The sequence below is a fragment of the Nomascus leucogenys genome, chromosome X, assembly GCF_006542625.1.
Source record: "Nomascus leucogenys isolate Asia chromosome X, Asia_NLE_v1, whole genome shotgun sequence".
Lineage (NCBI taxonomy): Eukaryota > Metazoa > Chordata > Mammalia > Primates > Hylobatidae > Nomascus > Nomascus leucogenys.
This window is the reverse complement of record NC_044406.1, coordinates 42,758,823-42,774,515: the sequence shown is the minus strand read 5'-3', so window position 1 is coordinate 42,774,515 and position 15,693 is coordinate 42,758,823. Positions and strand designations below refer to the sequence as shown.

At 48.1% G+C, this 15,693-nt stretch overlaps 2 protein-coding genes, 1 long non-coding RNA gene and 1 pseudogene across 7 annotated transcripts; 1 reads left to right on the top strand and 3 right to left on the bottom strand.

The window, feature by feature from the left end:
- Positions 1 to 3,023: 3,023 nt before the first annotated feature.
- On the bottom strand, positions 3,024 to 5,036 carry LOC115833296. The gene has a single exon (XM_030807212.1). It carries the CDS (start codon positions 4,835 to 4,837, stop codon positions 4,355 to 4,357), a length of 483 nt encoding a protein of 160 aa, XP_030663072.1. The 5' UTR covers positions 4,838 to 5,036; the 3' UTR covers positions 3,024 to 4,354.
- On the top strand, positions 4,291 to 10,660 carry RBM3 (RNA binding motif protein 3). Of its 5 annotated transcripts, none has more exons than XM_030807211.1 (7): positions 4,291 to 4,457; positions 5,050 to 5,165; positions 5,760 to 5,866; positions 6,513 to 6,618; positions 6,705 to 6,801; positions 7,223 to 7,306; positions 10,634 to 10,660. In XM_030807211.1, the coding sequence occupies exons 2-6, from the start codon at positions 5,063 to 5,065 to the stop codon at positions 7,281 to 7,283; spliced, it is 474 nt and encodes a 157-aa protein (XP_030663071.1). In that variant the 5' UTR covers positions 4,291 to 4,457; positions 5,050 to 5,062; the 3' UTR covers positions 7,284 to 7,306; positions 10,634 to 10,660. The 5 variants fall into 5 exon arrangements, with proteins under 5 accessions (XP_030663071.1, XP_003276864.1, XP_030663068.1 ...); XM_003276816.4 differs by lacking the exon at positions 10,634 to 10,660 and adding an exon at positions 7,655 to 8,478; XM_030807210.1 differs by lacking the exons at positions 4,291 to 4,457; positions 10,634 to 10,660 and adding exons at positions 4,849 to 4,920; positions 7,655 to 8,478.
- On the bottom strand, positions 5,435 to 11,294 carry LOC115833297. Its single transcript, XR_004028746.1, has 3 exons — positions 11,036 to 11,294; positions 6,106 to 6,109; positions 5,435 to 5,446 (listed from the first exon to the last, which is right to left on the bottom strand). It is a non-coding gene; the product is annotated as an uncharacterized LOC115833297 (long non-coding RNA).
- Positions 11,295 to 12,866: 1,572 nt separating this feature from the next.
- LOC100588454 lies at positions 12,867 to 14,093 on the bottom strand (annotated as a pseudogene).
- Between the last annotated feature and the right edge of the window lie 1,600 nt (positions 14,094 to 15,693).

Below are 15,693 nucleotides of genomic sequence, written 5' to 3'. Positions count from 1 at the left end.
CCAGGACTGCAGTTATCTGAAGGCTGGGATCCACCTTTAAGAAGGCTTGCTCGGCCGGGCGCGGTGGCTCACGCTTGTAATCCCAGCACTTTGGGAGGCCGAGGCGGGCGGATCACGAGGTCAGGAGATCGAGACCACGGTGAAACCCCGTCTCTACTAAAAATACAAAAAATTAGCTGGGCGTGGTGGCGGGAGCCTGTAGTCCCAGTTACTCGGAGAGGCTGAGGCAGGAGAATGGCGTGAACCCAGGAGACGGAGCTTGCAGTGAGCCGAGATCGCGCCACTGCACTCCAGCCTGGGCGACAGAGCGAGACTCCGTCTCAAAAAAAAAAAAAAAAAAAGAAGAAGGCTTGCTCACATGGCTGTTGGCAAGAGGCCTTACTTTCTTGCCACCTAGATCCCTCCATAGGGCTGCTCATGACATACCAGCTAATGTCCCACAGAGTGAGCAGTCTGTGTGACAGCAGGAAGCAGATGTGCCTTTTACAACCTGGTCTTGGAAATGACACACTATCACTTCCATTTCATTCTATGCTTTACAATTGAGTCACTAAGTCCAGCACACATGCAAGTGGAAGGGAGTTAGGCTCCAACTCTTGACGAGTGCAGTATCAGAGTGTGACCATATCTTAAAACTTCCACAGTTAATATTATTAAGATGTTATTTTGGCCGGGCATGGTGGCTCACACCTGTAATCCCAGCACTTTGGGAGGCCGAGGTGGGTGGATCACCTGAGGTCAGGAGTTCGAGACCAGCCTGACCAACATAGACAAACCCCGTCTCTACTAAAAATACAAAATTAGCCGAGCATGATGGTGGGTGCCTGTAGTTCCAGCTACCCAGGAGGCTGAAGCAGGAGAATTGCTTGAACCTGGGAGGCGGAGGTTGCAGTGAGCCGAGATTGCACCATTGCACTCCAGCCTGGGCAACAAGAGCGAAACTCCATCTCAAAAAAAAAGACGTTATTTCTCCCAAAATGTAAAAATTCAATGCAATCTCAATAAAACTTCCATTACTTTTTTTTTTAATGTTTTAAAACAGGGTCTCACTTTGTTGCCCAGGCTGGAGTGCAGTGGCACGATCATAGCTCACTGCAGGCTCCAACTCCTGGGTTCAAGCGATCCTCCTCCCTCAGCCTCCCAGGTAGCTGGGATTTAGGCATGAGCCACCATGCCTGACCTCATTACTTCTTTTTGTTAGAACTGCAATACACTTACATTAGAATTTAGAATACTAATGAATCATGGACAGCTAAGACAGCCTTCAAAGAAAGAGTTATGATGGGGATTTGCCCGTTAGATATTAAGACGTATTAAAGGCGTTAGTAATAAAAGGGAAAAAAAAAAACAACAACAAACCTATATTGGCCCAAGAGCTAAGAAGTAGACCAATTAGAAGAGAAGGCCGGGTGCAGTGGCTCACACCTGTAATACCAGCACTTTGGGAGGCCGAGGTGGGCAGATCACAAGGTCAGGAGATCAAGACCACAGTGAAATCCCGTCTCTACTAAAAAATACAAAAAAAAAAAATTAGCTGGGTGCGGTAGCAGGCGCCTGTAGTCCCAGCTACTCGGGAGGCTGAGGCATGAACCTGGAAGGCGGAGCTTACAGTGAGCCGAGATCGCGCCACTGCACTCCAGCCTGGGCGACACAGCGAGACTCCGTCTCAAAAAATAAAAAAAACCATCCTGGCCAACATGGTGAAACCCCATTTCTACTAAAAATACAAAAATTAGCTGGGCATGGTTGCGCGCACCTGTAGTCCCAGCTACTCGGGAGGCTGAGGCAGGAAAATCACTTGAACCCAGGAGGCAGAGGTTGCAGTGAGCCAAGATCGTGCCACTGCACTCCAGCCTGGCGACAGAGTGAGACTCTGTCAAAAAAAAAAAAAAAAAAAAAAAACAGCTCAGAAGTCAGGTACAATAGTGCTCCCCTGTAATCCCAGTTACTCAGGAGGCTGAATTGGGGAGAATGCTTGAGGCCAGGAGTCAGCCTGGGCTCATCTCTTAAAAACAACAACAACAACAACAAAACCAGCAACAAACAACCTCAGAGACAGACCCATATATCTATGGAACTTGATATATGATAGAGGTGGTAAAACACACACAGGGATGGAACAGATTGCTTAATAGATGGTGTTGGGGCATCTGGCTCATCACACAGAGAAAAATAAAATTGGAGCTCTATCTCACACCATATACAAAGACAGACTCTACATGGATTAAAGACCTAAATGTGGCCGGGCGCGGTGGCTCATAGCCTGTAATCCCAGCACTTTGGGAGGCCGAGGCGGGCGCATCACTTGAGGCCAGGAGTTCAAGACCAGCCTGACCAACATGGTGAAACCTCGTCTCTACTAAAAATACAAAAATTAGCTGGGCATAGTGGCACACGCCTGTAATCCCAGCTACTCAGGAGGCTAAAGCAGGAGAATCACTTGAACCTGGGAGGCGGAGGTTGCGGTGAGCTGAGATCATGCCACTGCACTCCAGCCTGAGCGACAGAGTGAGACTCCGTCTCAGAAAAAAGCACAGACCATAGGGGGAAAAATGATTATATCAAAATTATGGATCTTTATTCAACTAAGTTTACTGCTTACAAAGTTAATAACACAAATGCCAGAGCTGGAGAGGCTATTTCCAACACCTAAGGGATTAATAATTAGACTATGTGAGGAATCCCTGACAATCAACAGGAAGATAAATATGGGAATTACCCCAACAGGAATATGGATGTACTGTATTCTGTATGTTAGCAAATTTGGTCTGTGTTGGGCAAATTCATTCTATGGATAAGAAATTTAGCCTCTGAGGGCAAACTAACTTATTCTTCGTTGATATGGCGCTCAGAAGTGAAAAATCTGTCAAATCCATTTATTGTAAAGGTGGCCAAGACACTGAAGACCAAATTGTGAACAGTGGGCTCAGACACTACTTGATTGGGATAAGTCTACTGTGTATTGCGAAAGTCCCTTCTGTGAATCAAGGACTCAGTTACTTTTTTTTTTTTTTTTTGAGACTGAGTCTCGCTCTGTCGCCCAAGCTGGAGTGCAGTGGCATGATCTCAGCTCACTGCAACCTCCACCTCCCGGGTTCAAGCGATTATCCTGCCTCAGCCTCCTGAGTAGCTGGGACTACAGGTGCCTACCACCACGCCCGGCTAATTTTTTTTTTTTTTGTATTGTTAGTAGAGACAGGGTTTCACCATATTGGCCAGGGTGGTCTTGAACTCCTGACCTTGTGATCTGCCCACCTCGGCCTCCCAAAGTGCTGGGATTACAGGCGTGAGCCACTGCGCCCGGCAAGGGCTCAGTTACTTTCCAAGAGAGCAAAAATTGCTCTATGGATTGGGATTTACAACCTCTGAAGATCATAGCATCCTGTTTTGTTTTGTTTTGTTTTCACCCAGGCTGGAGTGCAATGGCGTGGTCTGGGCTCACTGCAACCTCCGCCTCCCGGGTTCAAGCGATTTTCCCGCCTCAGCCTCCCGAGTAGGTGGGACTACAGGCACGTGCCACCACACCCGGCTAATTTTTTTTTTTTTTGTATTTTTAGTAGAGATGGGGTTTCACCATGTTGGCCAGGCTGGTCTCAAACTCCTGAATTCGTGATCCGCCCGCTTCGGCCTCCCAAGGTGCTGGGATTACAGGTGTGAGCCACCGCGCCCGGCCAGCATCCTGTTTTGTAAAAGCCATTTCAGGCAGTTTATTGGTGGGAAAATTAAGGGGCTGGCTTCACGCGAGCAGTCAGACAAGGGTGAGGGCTGAAGTCAGAGATGAGATGGAATGACGCCAGGGAAAAGGGTCCCATGACAGGCGGCTAGATGGTGAGCACAGAGGAGAAAGAGTAGGAGTCAGGGTCAAACCTTAAAACGTTGGGTCTGACATCATGGACTGTGAAGGGTGATGACATCAGTGACAGTGGGGGATAAAATGTCAGGCCTTTAAAGGGTATGAGGTTAAAGAACTAGAAGGTGAAGGAGGTTAACATCAGAGAATGGCAGGGACCTAGAGGAAGACGACTACGATGGTGAGGAAGACATCAGATCCAGCGGGGGAAATGATGGCAAGGACAGGAGGATGATGTCAGGGATGGCAAGTAGTATGAGATTGAGAAGGTCCCTTTGTGGAAGGGATCAAGGCAGCTCAGCCGGTTGTGGGGGGGATGCTGACGTTTAGGGTGCACCAGCTGTGCAAAAGTCGACCCCATTTCCGGAAACACCCCATTTCGCAGAGAACACTGCTCCCTTCGCTTTGCTGTCTCTTCCTCTCCCCACCACTCCGCCCCTGCTGGCCTCAGCCAATCAGCACGCACGCCGGGACGCGCAAGGGGAACGTTCCGGGACGTTCTCGCTACGTACTCTTTATCAATCGTCTTCCCGCGCAGCCCCGTCTCTGTTTTCTGTGCTCCTCGGAGCTCGCTGTTTGTCCGGGTTTTTTACGTTTTAATTTCCAGGTAAGTTGCGTATGTCCTGCGGAACGGCGGCTCCTCGCCACACACGCGCCGCGCCGGCCGAGACCGGGGAATAGCGAATGGGGAGAGTAATGGCCGCTGACACGTAGGCTTGGCTTTCTCTGGAGCGGGCGGGTCCCGTGCTCGGAGGTGAAACATTTCGGTTGGTGGGAGGCCGGCGCGCTGTATCTGAGTGTGAGGCCTACCGGGAGGGACTGGTGGCGTCGGTGGTAACAGTGACCACGCGACAGCCGACACTTGCTTTCCTTATCCCACGTGGCCGCGGCCATCTTGTTCTGCCGGCGTTGGGGGAACGCGGGGATGTTCTGGGCTTGCGCAGTGGCACAAAATGACGGGCGTGGAGGCTGTGAATGTGTGAGCATGCGCAATGTGGCTTCCTAATGGTGGCTGCGCTGAGCCAGCTCCGCAGATTACCACCTTATTGGCCGCCTTTCTCAGCTTGTCTGTAGTTACCCATATTTTGTTCCTCTTTCTTGTCTATTTTCTGTGCTTCTCTCTGCCTTCCCTCTCGCTATTTTCTCACGTCTCCTTTTCTTCCTCCTTCCTGCCACCATTCTTCATGTTCTTTCCACAGGACTTGAACTGCCATGTCCTCTGAAGAAGGAAAGCTCTTCGTGGGAGGGCTCAACTTTAACACCGACGAGCAGGCACTGGAAGACCACTTCAGCAGTTTCGGACCTATCTCTGAGGGTGAGACGGGCCAGACTCACAATGGGGGGTTGGTGAGAGAAAGTCTGGGATCCTTGCATTTCAAGGAGTATTAACTGAAAAGTTAGGACCCACGCCTCCAAATTCTTTTTTTTTTCTTTTTTTTTTTTTTTTTTTGAGACGGAGTCTCGCTCTGTCACCCAGGCTGGAGTGCAGTGGCGCGATCTCGGCTCACTGCTAGCTCCGCCTCCCGGGTTCACGCCATTCTCCTGCCTCAGCCTCTCCGAGTAGCTGGGACTACAGGCGCCCGCCACCACGCCCGGCTAATTTTTTGTATTTTTAGTAGAGACGGGGTTTCACCGTGGTCTTGATCTCCTGACCTCGTGATCCGCCCGCCTCGGCCTCCCAAAGTGCTGGGATTACAAGCGTGAGCCACCGCGCCCGGCCGACGCCTCCAAATTCTTTTTCTTCCTAAGCCTATGGCGTAGACTAAGGATGAGGGGAACCGTCTTCGGGATTGGTGGGAGGGCTCCGTTTTCCCTACCTACCGCCATCTCCTTTTCCGGCCACCCTTTGCTACTTAACCTTTGGGGTGCTGACTGGTCCACATTGCTCCATCTTCTCTCCCTCTCACAGTGGTCGTTGTCAAGGACCGGGAGACTCAGCGGTCCAGGGGTTTTGGTTTCATCACCTTCACCAACCCAGAGCATGCTTCAGTTGCCATGAGAGCCATGAACGGAGAGGTGGGGCCTCCTGTCTGCAGAGGGACCTTGTCCCCATCTGCGGCTTCCTTCATTCTTTTTGTTTTTCCCTCTGTGTCTGCTCCGGGCAGCGTGGCCACCAAGCCCCGCAGTGCCCACTCACAGGAGCATGACTGCCTTTTGTTCTAGGGGGTGGAGGGCAGCGGCAGACAGAGCCTGGCCGCCTGGGAGGCGACGACTGGTCCTGCATGAGGCCGAGAAGCCACCTGTGGATGGTTGACCTGCCTTGGGCTTAGGTAGTAGAGTCTGCAGACCTGTGGGCCTGGCCCGGAGAGGACCTCGTGAGTCTTCTGACATGGACTCTGAAGCCTCAAACCAAGAGAGGTGTCTGTCTAGCCCTGATAGTCGGGCAGCTTAGAGGAGTGGGGAGGAGAACTCAGCCTGAGTTCAGTCAAGATGTAAGTAGTAGCAAGGGGAACATGGTGCATTCAGGTCATTTTGTGTGGGATTCTATAGCTCCTGATGAAGCCATTCTGGGGTAAAGGAGCTTATTCTGGAACATGGCACCCAGAACCTGGTGCCCAGCAGGAATTTTTGGCCTCTCTTGCCCACTTACCCTTGCCTGCTCTTCCTTCACCATTGCCCTGACTGACTGCCAACCCATCCTCCTTGTGTCTCCCACACTTAGTCTCTGGATGGTCGTCAGATCCGTGTGGATCATGCAGGCAAGTCTGCTCGGGGAACCAGAGGAGGTGGCTTTGGGGCCCATGGGCGTGGTCGCAGCTACTCCAGAGGTGAGTGCAGTGATCGTTTTGATCATGGGGTGAGGGAGAGTTGCCTATGTGTGGACAACTGCCATTTAAATATTTTTCTGCTCTAGGTGGTGGGGACCAGGGCTATGGGAGTGGCAGGTATTATGACAGTCGACCTGGAGGGTATGGATATGGATATGGACGTTCCAGAGACTATAGTGGCAGGTGGGTAGCCAAGAGGCTGGGATGTTCTGCTATTGCTTCCCTCTCCTTAAGAACTCAGCCCCTGGGTGTTCATGCATACCACACCTTGCTGTTACTAATGTGTGCCTAAAACGAGTATGAAATTTAGCATTTTAAGTTAATTGTGTGGTCATATAGTTGCAACATGGTAAAGTATACTATATATGTTGTGCTGTGTGGGTTATATAACTGTATTGCTTTAACACGTAATATGATTTAATATACTGCATATAAATTGTATGCCATAAAACTATTGACTGTGATACTCATATGCTTAACATATCCTGTTTTTGATATGTAAGGTTTATGTTATGATCCATACTATAAAACGTGACGCATGTAATTAATGACAGTGGTGTATAATGCAGTCCCAGAAAACTTGTGTGTGTTTTTTTTCCCCCAGAAACCAGGGTGGTTATGACCGCTACTCAGGAGGAAATTACAGAGACAATTATGACAACTGAAATGAGACATGCACATAATATAGGTGAGACTTGGATATCGGCATTGAGTGAACCTGTTTGTCACACTCTGTCATGATCCTCTCACCTTTTCTGGCAAGACTGCTCTGCATTTCTGCTGCCCTCATACCTCACCCAGCCAACCTACCAAACATTCCTAGGCCTTCCTTGCTCTGAGGTGCGTGTCAGAGCAAGTTTGCTAGGGGGTGGGATCTGAAAACCTATCTCCTATAATCTCCTCTTGTGTGGGATGGAGGAAATGAAGGGGTGTCCCTGTTGTCCAGCCCTCAGCATCTTCATCAGCTCTAGGAGGTGAGCATGTTGTCAGCTGTTCCTTCATGACATCACAATTCTCCCCCTCTTGCTGTTCTCAGATACACAAGGAATAATTTCTGATCCAGGATCGTCCTTCCAAATGGCTGTATTTATAAAGGTTTTTGGAGCTGCACTGAAGCATCTTATTTTATAGTATATCAACCTTTTGTTTTTAAATTGACCTTCCAAGGTAGCTGAAGACATTTTAGACAGTTCCATCTTTTTTAAAATTTTTCCTGCCTATTTAAAGACAAATTATGGGACGTTTGTAGAACCTGAGTATTTTTCTTCTTACCAGTTTTTTAGTTTGAGCTCTTAGGATTATTGGAGCTAGCAATAATTGGTTCTGGCAAGTTTGGCCAGACTGACTTAAAAAAATTAATGTGTATCCAGGAACATTTTAAAAACCTGTACACAGTGTTTATTGTGGTTAGGAAGCAATTTTCCAAATGTACCTATAAGAAATGTGCATCAAGCCAGCCTGACCAACATGGTGAAACCCCATCTGTACTAAACATAAAAAAATTAGCTGGGCGTGGTGGTGCATGCCTGTAATCCCAGCTACTCGGGAGGCTGAGGCAGGAGAATTGCTTGAACCCGGGAGGTGGAGGTTGCAGTGAGCCAAGATCACGCCACTGTATTCCAGCCTGGGCAACAGCGAGACTCCATCTCAAAAAAAAAAAAAGGAAATGTGTATCAAGAACATGATTATCCAGGGGTATTTTCTAATTCAGATCATCAAACTGATTATATAGAAGAGCTGGCTTTAAAATGTTTGCAAATGTCTTTTTTTTTAATGCTGGAAGAAAAAATATTCTGTTGTGTCTCATACAGTGCTTAGGATGTCTTTCACAGAGCTTATTAAAAAGACGAAACCTGAGAACAAACTGCTTTTTTCTTACTCAGCCCACTTTGCAAATTAAAAATGGGGGCAGAGGTGGGCGGATCACCTGAGGTCAGGAGTTCGAGACCAGCCTGGCCAACATGGCAAAACCCGGTCTCTACTAAAAATACAAAAGTTAGCGGGGCGTGGTGGCGGGTGCATGTAATCCCAGCTGCTCAGGAGGCTGAGGCAGGAGAATTGCTTGAACCCAGGAGGCAGAGGTTGCAGTGAGCTGAGATGGTGCCACTGCATTCCAGCCTAGGTGACAGAGCAAGACTCCGTCTCAAAAAAAAAAAAAAAAAAAAAAATGGCACATCAATGAGAGGGAGGCTTGGAGAATATTTGGTTGGTGGGTGGGCAGGGACTGCCAGAGGGTTAGGTGTACATTGAGGCCTGAGGCCTGCTGGAATTGGGTTTCCTAAACTGGTCTCTTATCTTAGTCCCATTGTTCTGAGAACATAAGCACCTAATACCATGGCGTGAGCTAATCCCTATCATAAATAGTGGTACCAGTTCATTCCTTCCCCTGAAATGATGGGGGTTGGGGAGAGATACACTGAACTCATCTTTGTGTATGAGGGCCATGAGAGAGGCCTGGTTTGAAAACAATGCTAAGAGCTCAGATTCCAGGATTTATGTAGGGGCTCTTCTACTTCCCAGGTATTTGACCTTGGGTGAGTCATTTAATTTCAGCCTTATGCCATTTTACATTTTCTGTGGAGGGTTAGATTAATTGGCGTATAAAGCCACTGAGAAGAGTTGACAAAGCTCTCAGTCACAGGGATTTGATCTTTTTTGGTGTGTGTGTGTGTCTTGGGTGGTAAGGTGGTGGTGATTTTGTAATTCTAGCTGGTCTTAGTTCCTCAGTTCTGCTCCCTTGAGTCATGGTTCTTTCTAGTGGCTGTATTGAGGCCCCATGGGTGTTATCCCTCCATTGGTTCTAGTTTGGAACAGAAAAATCTGTTGTATTCATGGCTTTCACCTGGCTAATACTGAGCTAAGTTACCACCAGGTTGCAAACTGCAGGACATTATTGTCCTGAGCTGCTTATCCCTTGCTGGTGCATTGTGGAACCCTGCATTATGAGTCCCAGTCCTGGAGGCCTGCCTCCTGAGTTTCCCAGCTAGTTGGGACAGGCCCCAATATCCCTTCTTCCTGTAACCCAAACAGTCATGAATTTGCTTTGGCAGGTGGATGGAGACTTGGGAACTTCTACCTCACCCACTAAGCCAGGCCCAGGCTATGGGGCATTGTGGCTAACCCTACCAGGTGGATACTTGGTCTGAGGAGGCATCCTATTCTGGGCCTTTAGGGAGCTAAGGCAGTGAGAATTGGCAGGAGGACTGCTGTGAATGCCTTGTAGGTCGGGGGATTGGAGGGGGTCCTCTGCTCCCTGCCTCTCAGGATGGCAATGTACCTCTCACCCCCAGTGTCAGCTGAGGTAGGATCCATATTAGTAATATTCCTGCAACAAAATGTTCCTAAGTGGAATCAATAAAGACCAAAATTTATTTGTATAACAACTCAACCTGCTCTGCTCTGCTGTGTTTACAATGTGCTTTGTGATCATCCAGCCCAGGGAGTCCCAGTCTCTGGCTGTCTATCTGCTCTAAGGAAGAGAGCCCACGGTTTTCTATAGTGCCATAGTCCGTGATGAATAAAGTTCCAGATTTGAGGTCAACCCCCGACCACCCTTAAAGTGCTTGTTGGTCTCCTACTTTGGTTTGTCTTCAGCATCCAACTGATGCACGTCTGTCAAGAAGAACCCACTGAGGCTAGAAACCCCCCAAACACTCAAGGTACCTTGAGAACATGTATCCCAAGACCTGCAAAGACGAAACACGGCCTGTGACTACTTTTCACTTTCAAGCGCTGGAACTTGTCTGTACCAAAAATCTTTCTAAACCATTCACCAAATCTCTTGTCAAGGTCCAGAATAAGAGATTGGCTTTTGGTTTTCAATTAGGCTTTCAAGTCCTAAGCTCCACCCCTCCTACCCCACCTAGGCAGAAATCACTTCAGATCCTTGCTTCCTAGTTTAATTTCTTCTCTGCCTCAGTTACAACATCCATAAAATGGAAATAATAATACCCACTCACACAGGGGTTAGGAGTGTTTTTTTGTTCTTTTCAGACAGGGTCTCACTGTCTCCCAGGCTGGAGTGCAGTGGCGCAATCTCAGCTCACTGTACCATCCGCCTCCCAGGTTCAAGCAATTCTCCTGCCTCAGCCTCCCAAGTAGCTGGGATTACAGGTGCCTGCCACCACGCCCGGCTAATTTTTGTATTAGTAGAGACAGGGTTTCACCATGTTGGGCAGGCTGGTCCTGAACTCCTGACCTCAAGTGATCCACCCGCCTCGGCCTCCCAAAGTGCTGGGATTACAGGCGTGAGCCACCACGCCCTGGCCTAGGGGTTAAGAATATTAAATGTAAAATGTTAAGAACAGACCAACTCCATCAAACAGCTCCACACCCTTGTTCCATGTTCTGGATTGGGGAGTTGTGGGGGTGGAGGTGTAGAACTTTTAAAAAGTTTCTTAAAAGTTGCTGTGAATACTTCAGGTATATAAATAAACATTGGCTGACAATAAGCCAGTGTTCTGCCATTCTTACCTGCTTATCAAGACAAAACCTGCTCAAGGCCCTGCCCAGCTACATTCCAAGTGTTTTCAAGTTTGGTGGTAAGACCTGACCTGAGGCTTCTTATAACCTTTACTCAGTGGGAATATGCATACAGTTCACTATAGAAATATTTGTGTTTACTTAGAGGAAGTGCCCTGAATCTGGGGGCGGGTGGTGGGGGCAGGGAATGGGTCTTTTCTAAATTATTAAAAGCAGTTCATGCCATTATTCTTAATTAACATTTCTAATATGCTGTGAAAGAGTATATTCGTTTTTTTAATACATATATCCATTTACTCATTGTTCCCATGAAAGAGCCTTATATGCAAACCTCCAAATGCCGAAGGAGCCAAGAAACAAGGCAGACAAAAATTGTTAGTAAGGGGTGCTTTACCCGGGGGACAGAAGCATGACGTGGGGCCGGGCGCAGTGGCTCACACCTGTCATCCCAACACTTGGGGAAGCCGAGGTGGGTGGATCACCTGATGTCAGCAGTTTGAAACCAGCCTGGCCAACATGGCGAAACCCCGTCTCTACTAAAAATACAAAAATTAATCGAGTGTAGTGGCGCACACCAAGTAATCCCAGCTACTTGGGAGGCTGAGGCACAAGAATGGCTTGAACCCGGGAGGTGGAGGTTGCAGTGAGCCCAGATCGCACCACTGCACTCCAGCCTGGGCAACAGAGCACAACTGTCTCAAAAATAAGCATGGCCTTGGGTGGCAGCAAGATAACTCTCCATGCTGTTGCTCTCCAACCCATAGCTTACATACCATAGGGAAAGAGTGTGCTCCAGCAAGATGAAGGCAACTCCGAATGCTATATGCATCATCATCTAATTTGTGCGATGATGTAAAAGTTGACAAGCTCTTTTTTTTTTTCTGAGATGGAGTCTTGCTGTGTGGCCCATCCTGGAGTGCTGTGGCGCGATCTTGGCTCACTGCAAGCTCCACCTCCCGGGTTCACGCCATTCTCCTGCCTCAGCCTCCGGAGTAGCTCAGACTACAGGAGCCCGCCACTACGCCCAGCTAATTTTTTGTATTTTTTAGTAGAGACGGGGTTTCACCGGGTTAGCCAGGATGGTCTTGATCTCCTGGCCTCGTGATCCACCCGCCTCGGCCTCCCAAAGTGCTGCAATTACAGGCGTGAGCCACCGCGCCCGGCCCCTGACAAGCTCTTAAACTAGGGATGGCAAAGGAGGAATCGGGCATTTACAGGACTGGTGCTAATCAGAAGTAAATATGGTGGATTGGCATCCAAGATGGAGTAACTTTTGTCTCCACACTCTTGCTGAAGGCTGGAAAATCAGCATGTGAGTCTGTCTTGTAAAAGGTAATCGGGCATGCGCTACTCAAAAAATCATTTGGGGCCGGGTACGGTGGCTCATGCCTGTAATCTCAGCACTTTGGGAGGCCCAGGCAGGTGGCTCACCTGAGGTCAGGAGTTCAAGAGCAGCCTGGGCAACATGGTGCAACCCCATGTCTACAAAAGTACACAAATCAGCCGGGCCTAATTGCAGGCGCCTGTAATCCCAGCTACTCGGGAGGCTGAGGTGGGAGAGTTGCTTGAACCCGGGAGGCAGAGGTTGCAGTGAGCCGAGATTGCGCTATTGCATTCCAGCCTGGGCGACAGAGTGAGACTCTGTCTCAAAAGAAAAAGGAAAACCATTTGGTAAAGGAGAAAGTGGAGTCCTAGAGAGGAGAGTTCAGTGTCAGCCTGCATTGAAATCATCCAGTTTATGGGACTTGGTTGCCTTGTGTGCTGGCTTGGACTCCATGGTATCCAAAGTGCACAGTGCATGAAACATGAAGAATTTGCAACTTAACATCAGTTTATATGTTGCTATCCAAGTTTATCTACCATGAGGCTTAACTCATACAAAAACCTTTACGTAGGGAGTGTGCCTACTTGAGAAAGCAAGTTCACCTACTCATCATCTATTTTCCTTGCTAGTTATCATAGATAACATAAAAACATTTTTTAGAGTTTACCCATGTTCTTCAAATTATCCCACACAAAACTGCTTAGAAAGAATGTGTTAAACTATATTGATGATTTAAAAACAAGCACAACAACATAAAGATAGAATCTTCCTCTATTTCAGGAGAAATGATTTACTGTGAATTTAACCTTTTAACATCTTTGGTGTTAAATTGTGGGTGAACCAGGATGGCTGCTTCCTGTCTCGTTCTATGATCCTCACCCTGATCTTGTTCAGACGGCGTCGCTCCCATGTACAGCACCATAGTCTCTACAGTGGGAGCCTTAAAAAGGCCCCCTTGTTTCCCTATCTGTTGTCTTGACTTCTGCAGTGTCCTTGCCCACCTTCTCATAGCAGTGGCCTCAATGGACATGTTTCTGTTACAGGTGATCACATTCAGAACAAATGTCTATATTGTACTTAACTTCTTATTATCGAGAAACAGCTTCACTCAATCGCCCAGGCTGGAGTGCAGTGGTGTGATCTCAGCTCACTGCAACCTCTGCCTCCCGAGTTCAAGCGGTTATCCTGCCTCCCGAGTAGCTGGGATTACAGGCATGCGCCGCCATGCCTGGCTAATTTTTGTATTTTTAGTAGAGATGGGGTTTCTCCTTGTTAGCCAGGCTGGTCTCGAACTCCTGACCTCAGGTGATCTACCAGCCTCGGCCTCCCAAAGTGCTGGGATTACAGGCGTGAGCCACCGCACCCAGCCTATTGTTCTTAACTTTGATAAGCTTCTGAGGATTTCTTCTACACCAGTTAACTTCAGTGGTGCATCTGCTCTGGGGAGTTGCCATCCAAAAGATACTATCCAAAAGGCTAGAATTCTTCCACTGGTATCATTTGCTGGCTTTAAATATGGCCGGCCTGCTAATGCTCATCCCCATAGAGGACTGGGAAAGCCAGGCAGGCCCTGCTGAAGCTTCCACCGTAGTTACTCCTAAAAGTTGCAGAGCAGTCCCCAGGCCACAGGCCATGACAGAACCCCCAGCACCAGCATGGCCAGCACCATTTTCCTGCATGAAAACTTTTTTTTTTTTTTTGAGACGGAGTTTAGCTCTTGTTGCCCAGGCTGGAGTGCAATGGCGTGATCTCAGCTCACTGCAACCTCTGCCTCCTGGGTTCAAGCGATTCTCCTGCCTCAGCCTCTGGAGTAGCTGGGATTACAGGCATGCACCACCATACCCGGCTAATTTTGTATTTTTAGTAGAGATGGGGTTTCTCCATGTTGATCAGGCTGGTCTCAAACTCCCGACCTCAGGTCATCCGCCAGCCTCAGCCTCCCAAAGTGCTGGGATTACAGGTGTGAGCCACCATGCCCAGCCTAACATTTTTTAAATGTAAGTACATCTGGGCTGGGTGCAGTGGCTCACACCTGTAATTCCACTACTTTAGGAGGCTGAGGCAGGAGGAACGCTTGAGCCCAGAAGTTCCAAACCAACCCGGGCAACATAGTGAGGCACCCGCCACCTGCCACCTGCCCCTGTTAAACCAAAATAAAAATTAGCCGGGTGTGATGGTGCACGCCTGTGGTCCTAGCTACTTGGGAGGCTGAGGTGGGAGGACTGCTTGAGCTTGGAAGGTCTAGGCTGCAGTGAGTGGCATTTTGGCCTGGGTAACAGTGAGACCCTGTCTCAATAAAAAAAAAAATAAAAACCGCATAAGTACATCTGTCAATATTCACACTATAAGATCAATTAATGCCACTACTATAAGCTTGTTTAGCAAATCTTTTCTTTTACTTTTTTTTTTTTTTTGAGATGACATCTTGCTCTGTCATCCAGGCTGGAGTGCAGTGGCCTGATCACAGCTCACTCTAGCCTCGACCTCCCAGGCTTAAGCAATCCCCCCACCTCAGCCTCCAGAGTAGCTGGAATTACAGGGATGCATCACCCATGCCCAGTAATCTTTTTTGTTTTTTGTAGAGACAGGGTCTCACTATATTTATGTTGTCCAGGATGGTCTCAAACTTCTGGACTCAAGCAATCCTCCTACCTCGGCCTCCAAAAGTGCTAGGATTACAGATGTGAGCCACCATGCCCAGTCCTATTTAGCAAATCTTTTCTGGATTATTAGTCATTTTTTGATGGAAACTTCTCACATTAACTTATTTTTTTGCCCAGCTCTTTTGAGGTGTGGTTAACCAAAAAACAAAAAAAGAGTATATTTAAGATGTATAGGCCAGGTGCAGTGGCTCACGCCTGTAATCCCAGCACTTTGGGAGCCCGAGGTGGGTGGATCAGTTGCGGTCAGGAGTTCGAGACCAGCCTGGCCAACAAGGTGAAACCCCATCTCTACTAAATATACAAAAATTAGCCAGGCATGGTGGTGCATGCCTGTAATCCCAGCTACTTGGGAGGCTGAGGCAGGAGAAATTCCATGAAGCCAGGAGGTGGAGGTTGCATTGAGCCGAGATCGTGCCACTGCACTCCAGCCTGGGCAACAAAGCAAGACTCCATCTCAAAAAAAAAAAAAGATGTATAACAAGGTGTTTGATAAATATACACATGTAAAATGATCACTACAATAAAGCAAATTAACACATCTATCACTTTACTTAGTTACCTTTATTGTGAGTGAAATGAGAACATTTAATGATCTACTTAGACAAT

Coding starts and splice junctions, on each gene's coding strand:
- LOC115833296 (XM_030807212.1), bottom strand. CDS start 4,837: ATGCTCACACATTCACAGCCTCCACGCCCGTCATTTTGTGCCACTGCG.
- RBM3 (XM_030807208.1), top strand. CDS start 6,385: ATGGCACCCAGAACCTGGTGCCCAGCAGGAATTTTTGGCCTCTCTTGC. Junction 6,802..7,222: donor TCCAGAGACTATAGTGGCAG/GTGGGTAGCCAA, acceptor TTTTTCCCCCAG/AAACCAGGGTGGTTATGACC. Junction 7,307..7,654: donor GAGACATGCACATAATATAG/GTGAGACTTGGA, acceptor TGCTGTTCTCAG/ATACACAAGGAATAATTTCT.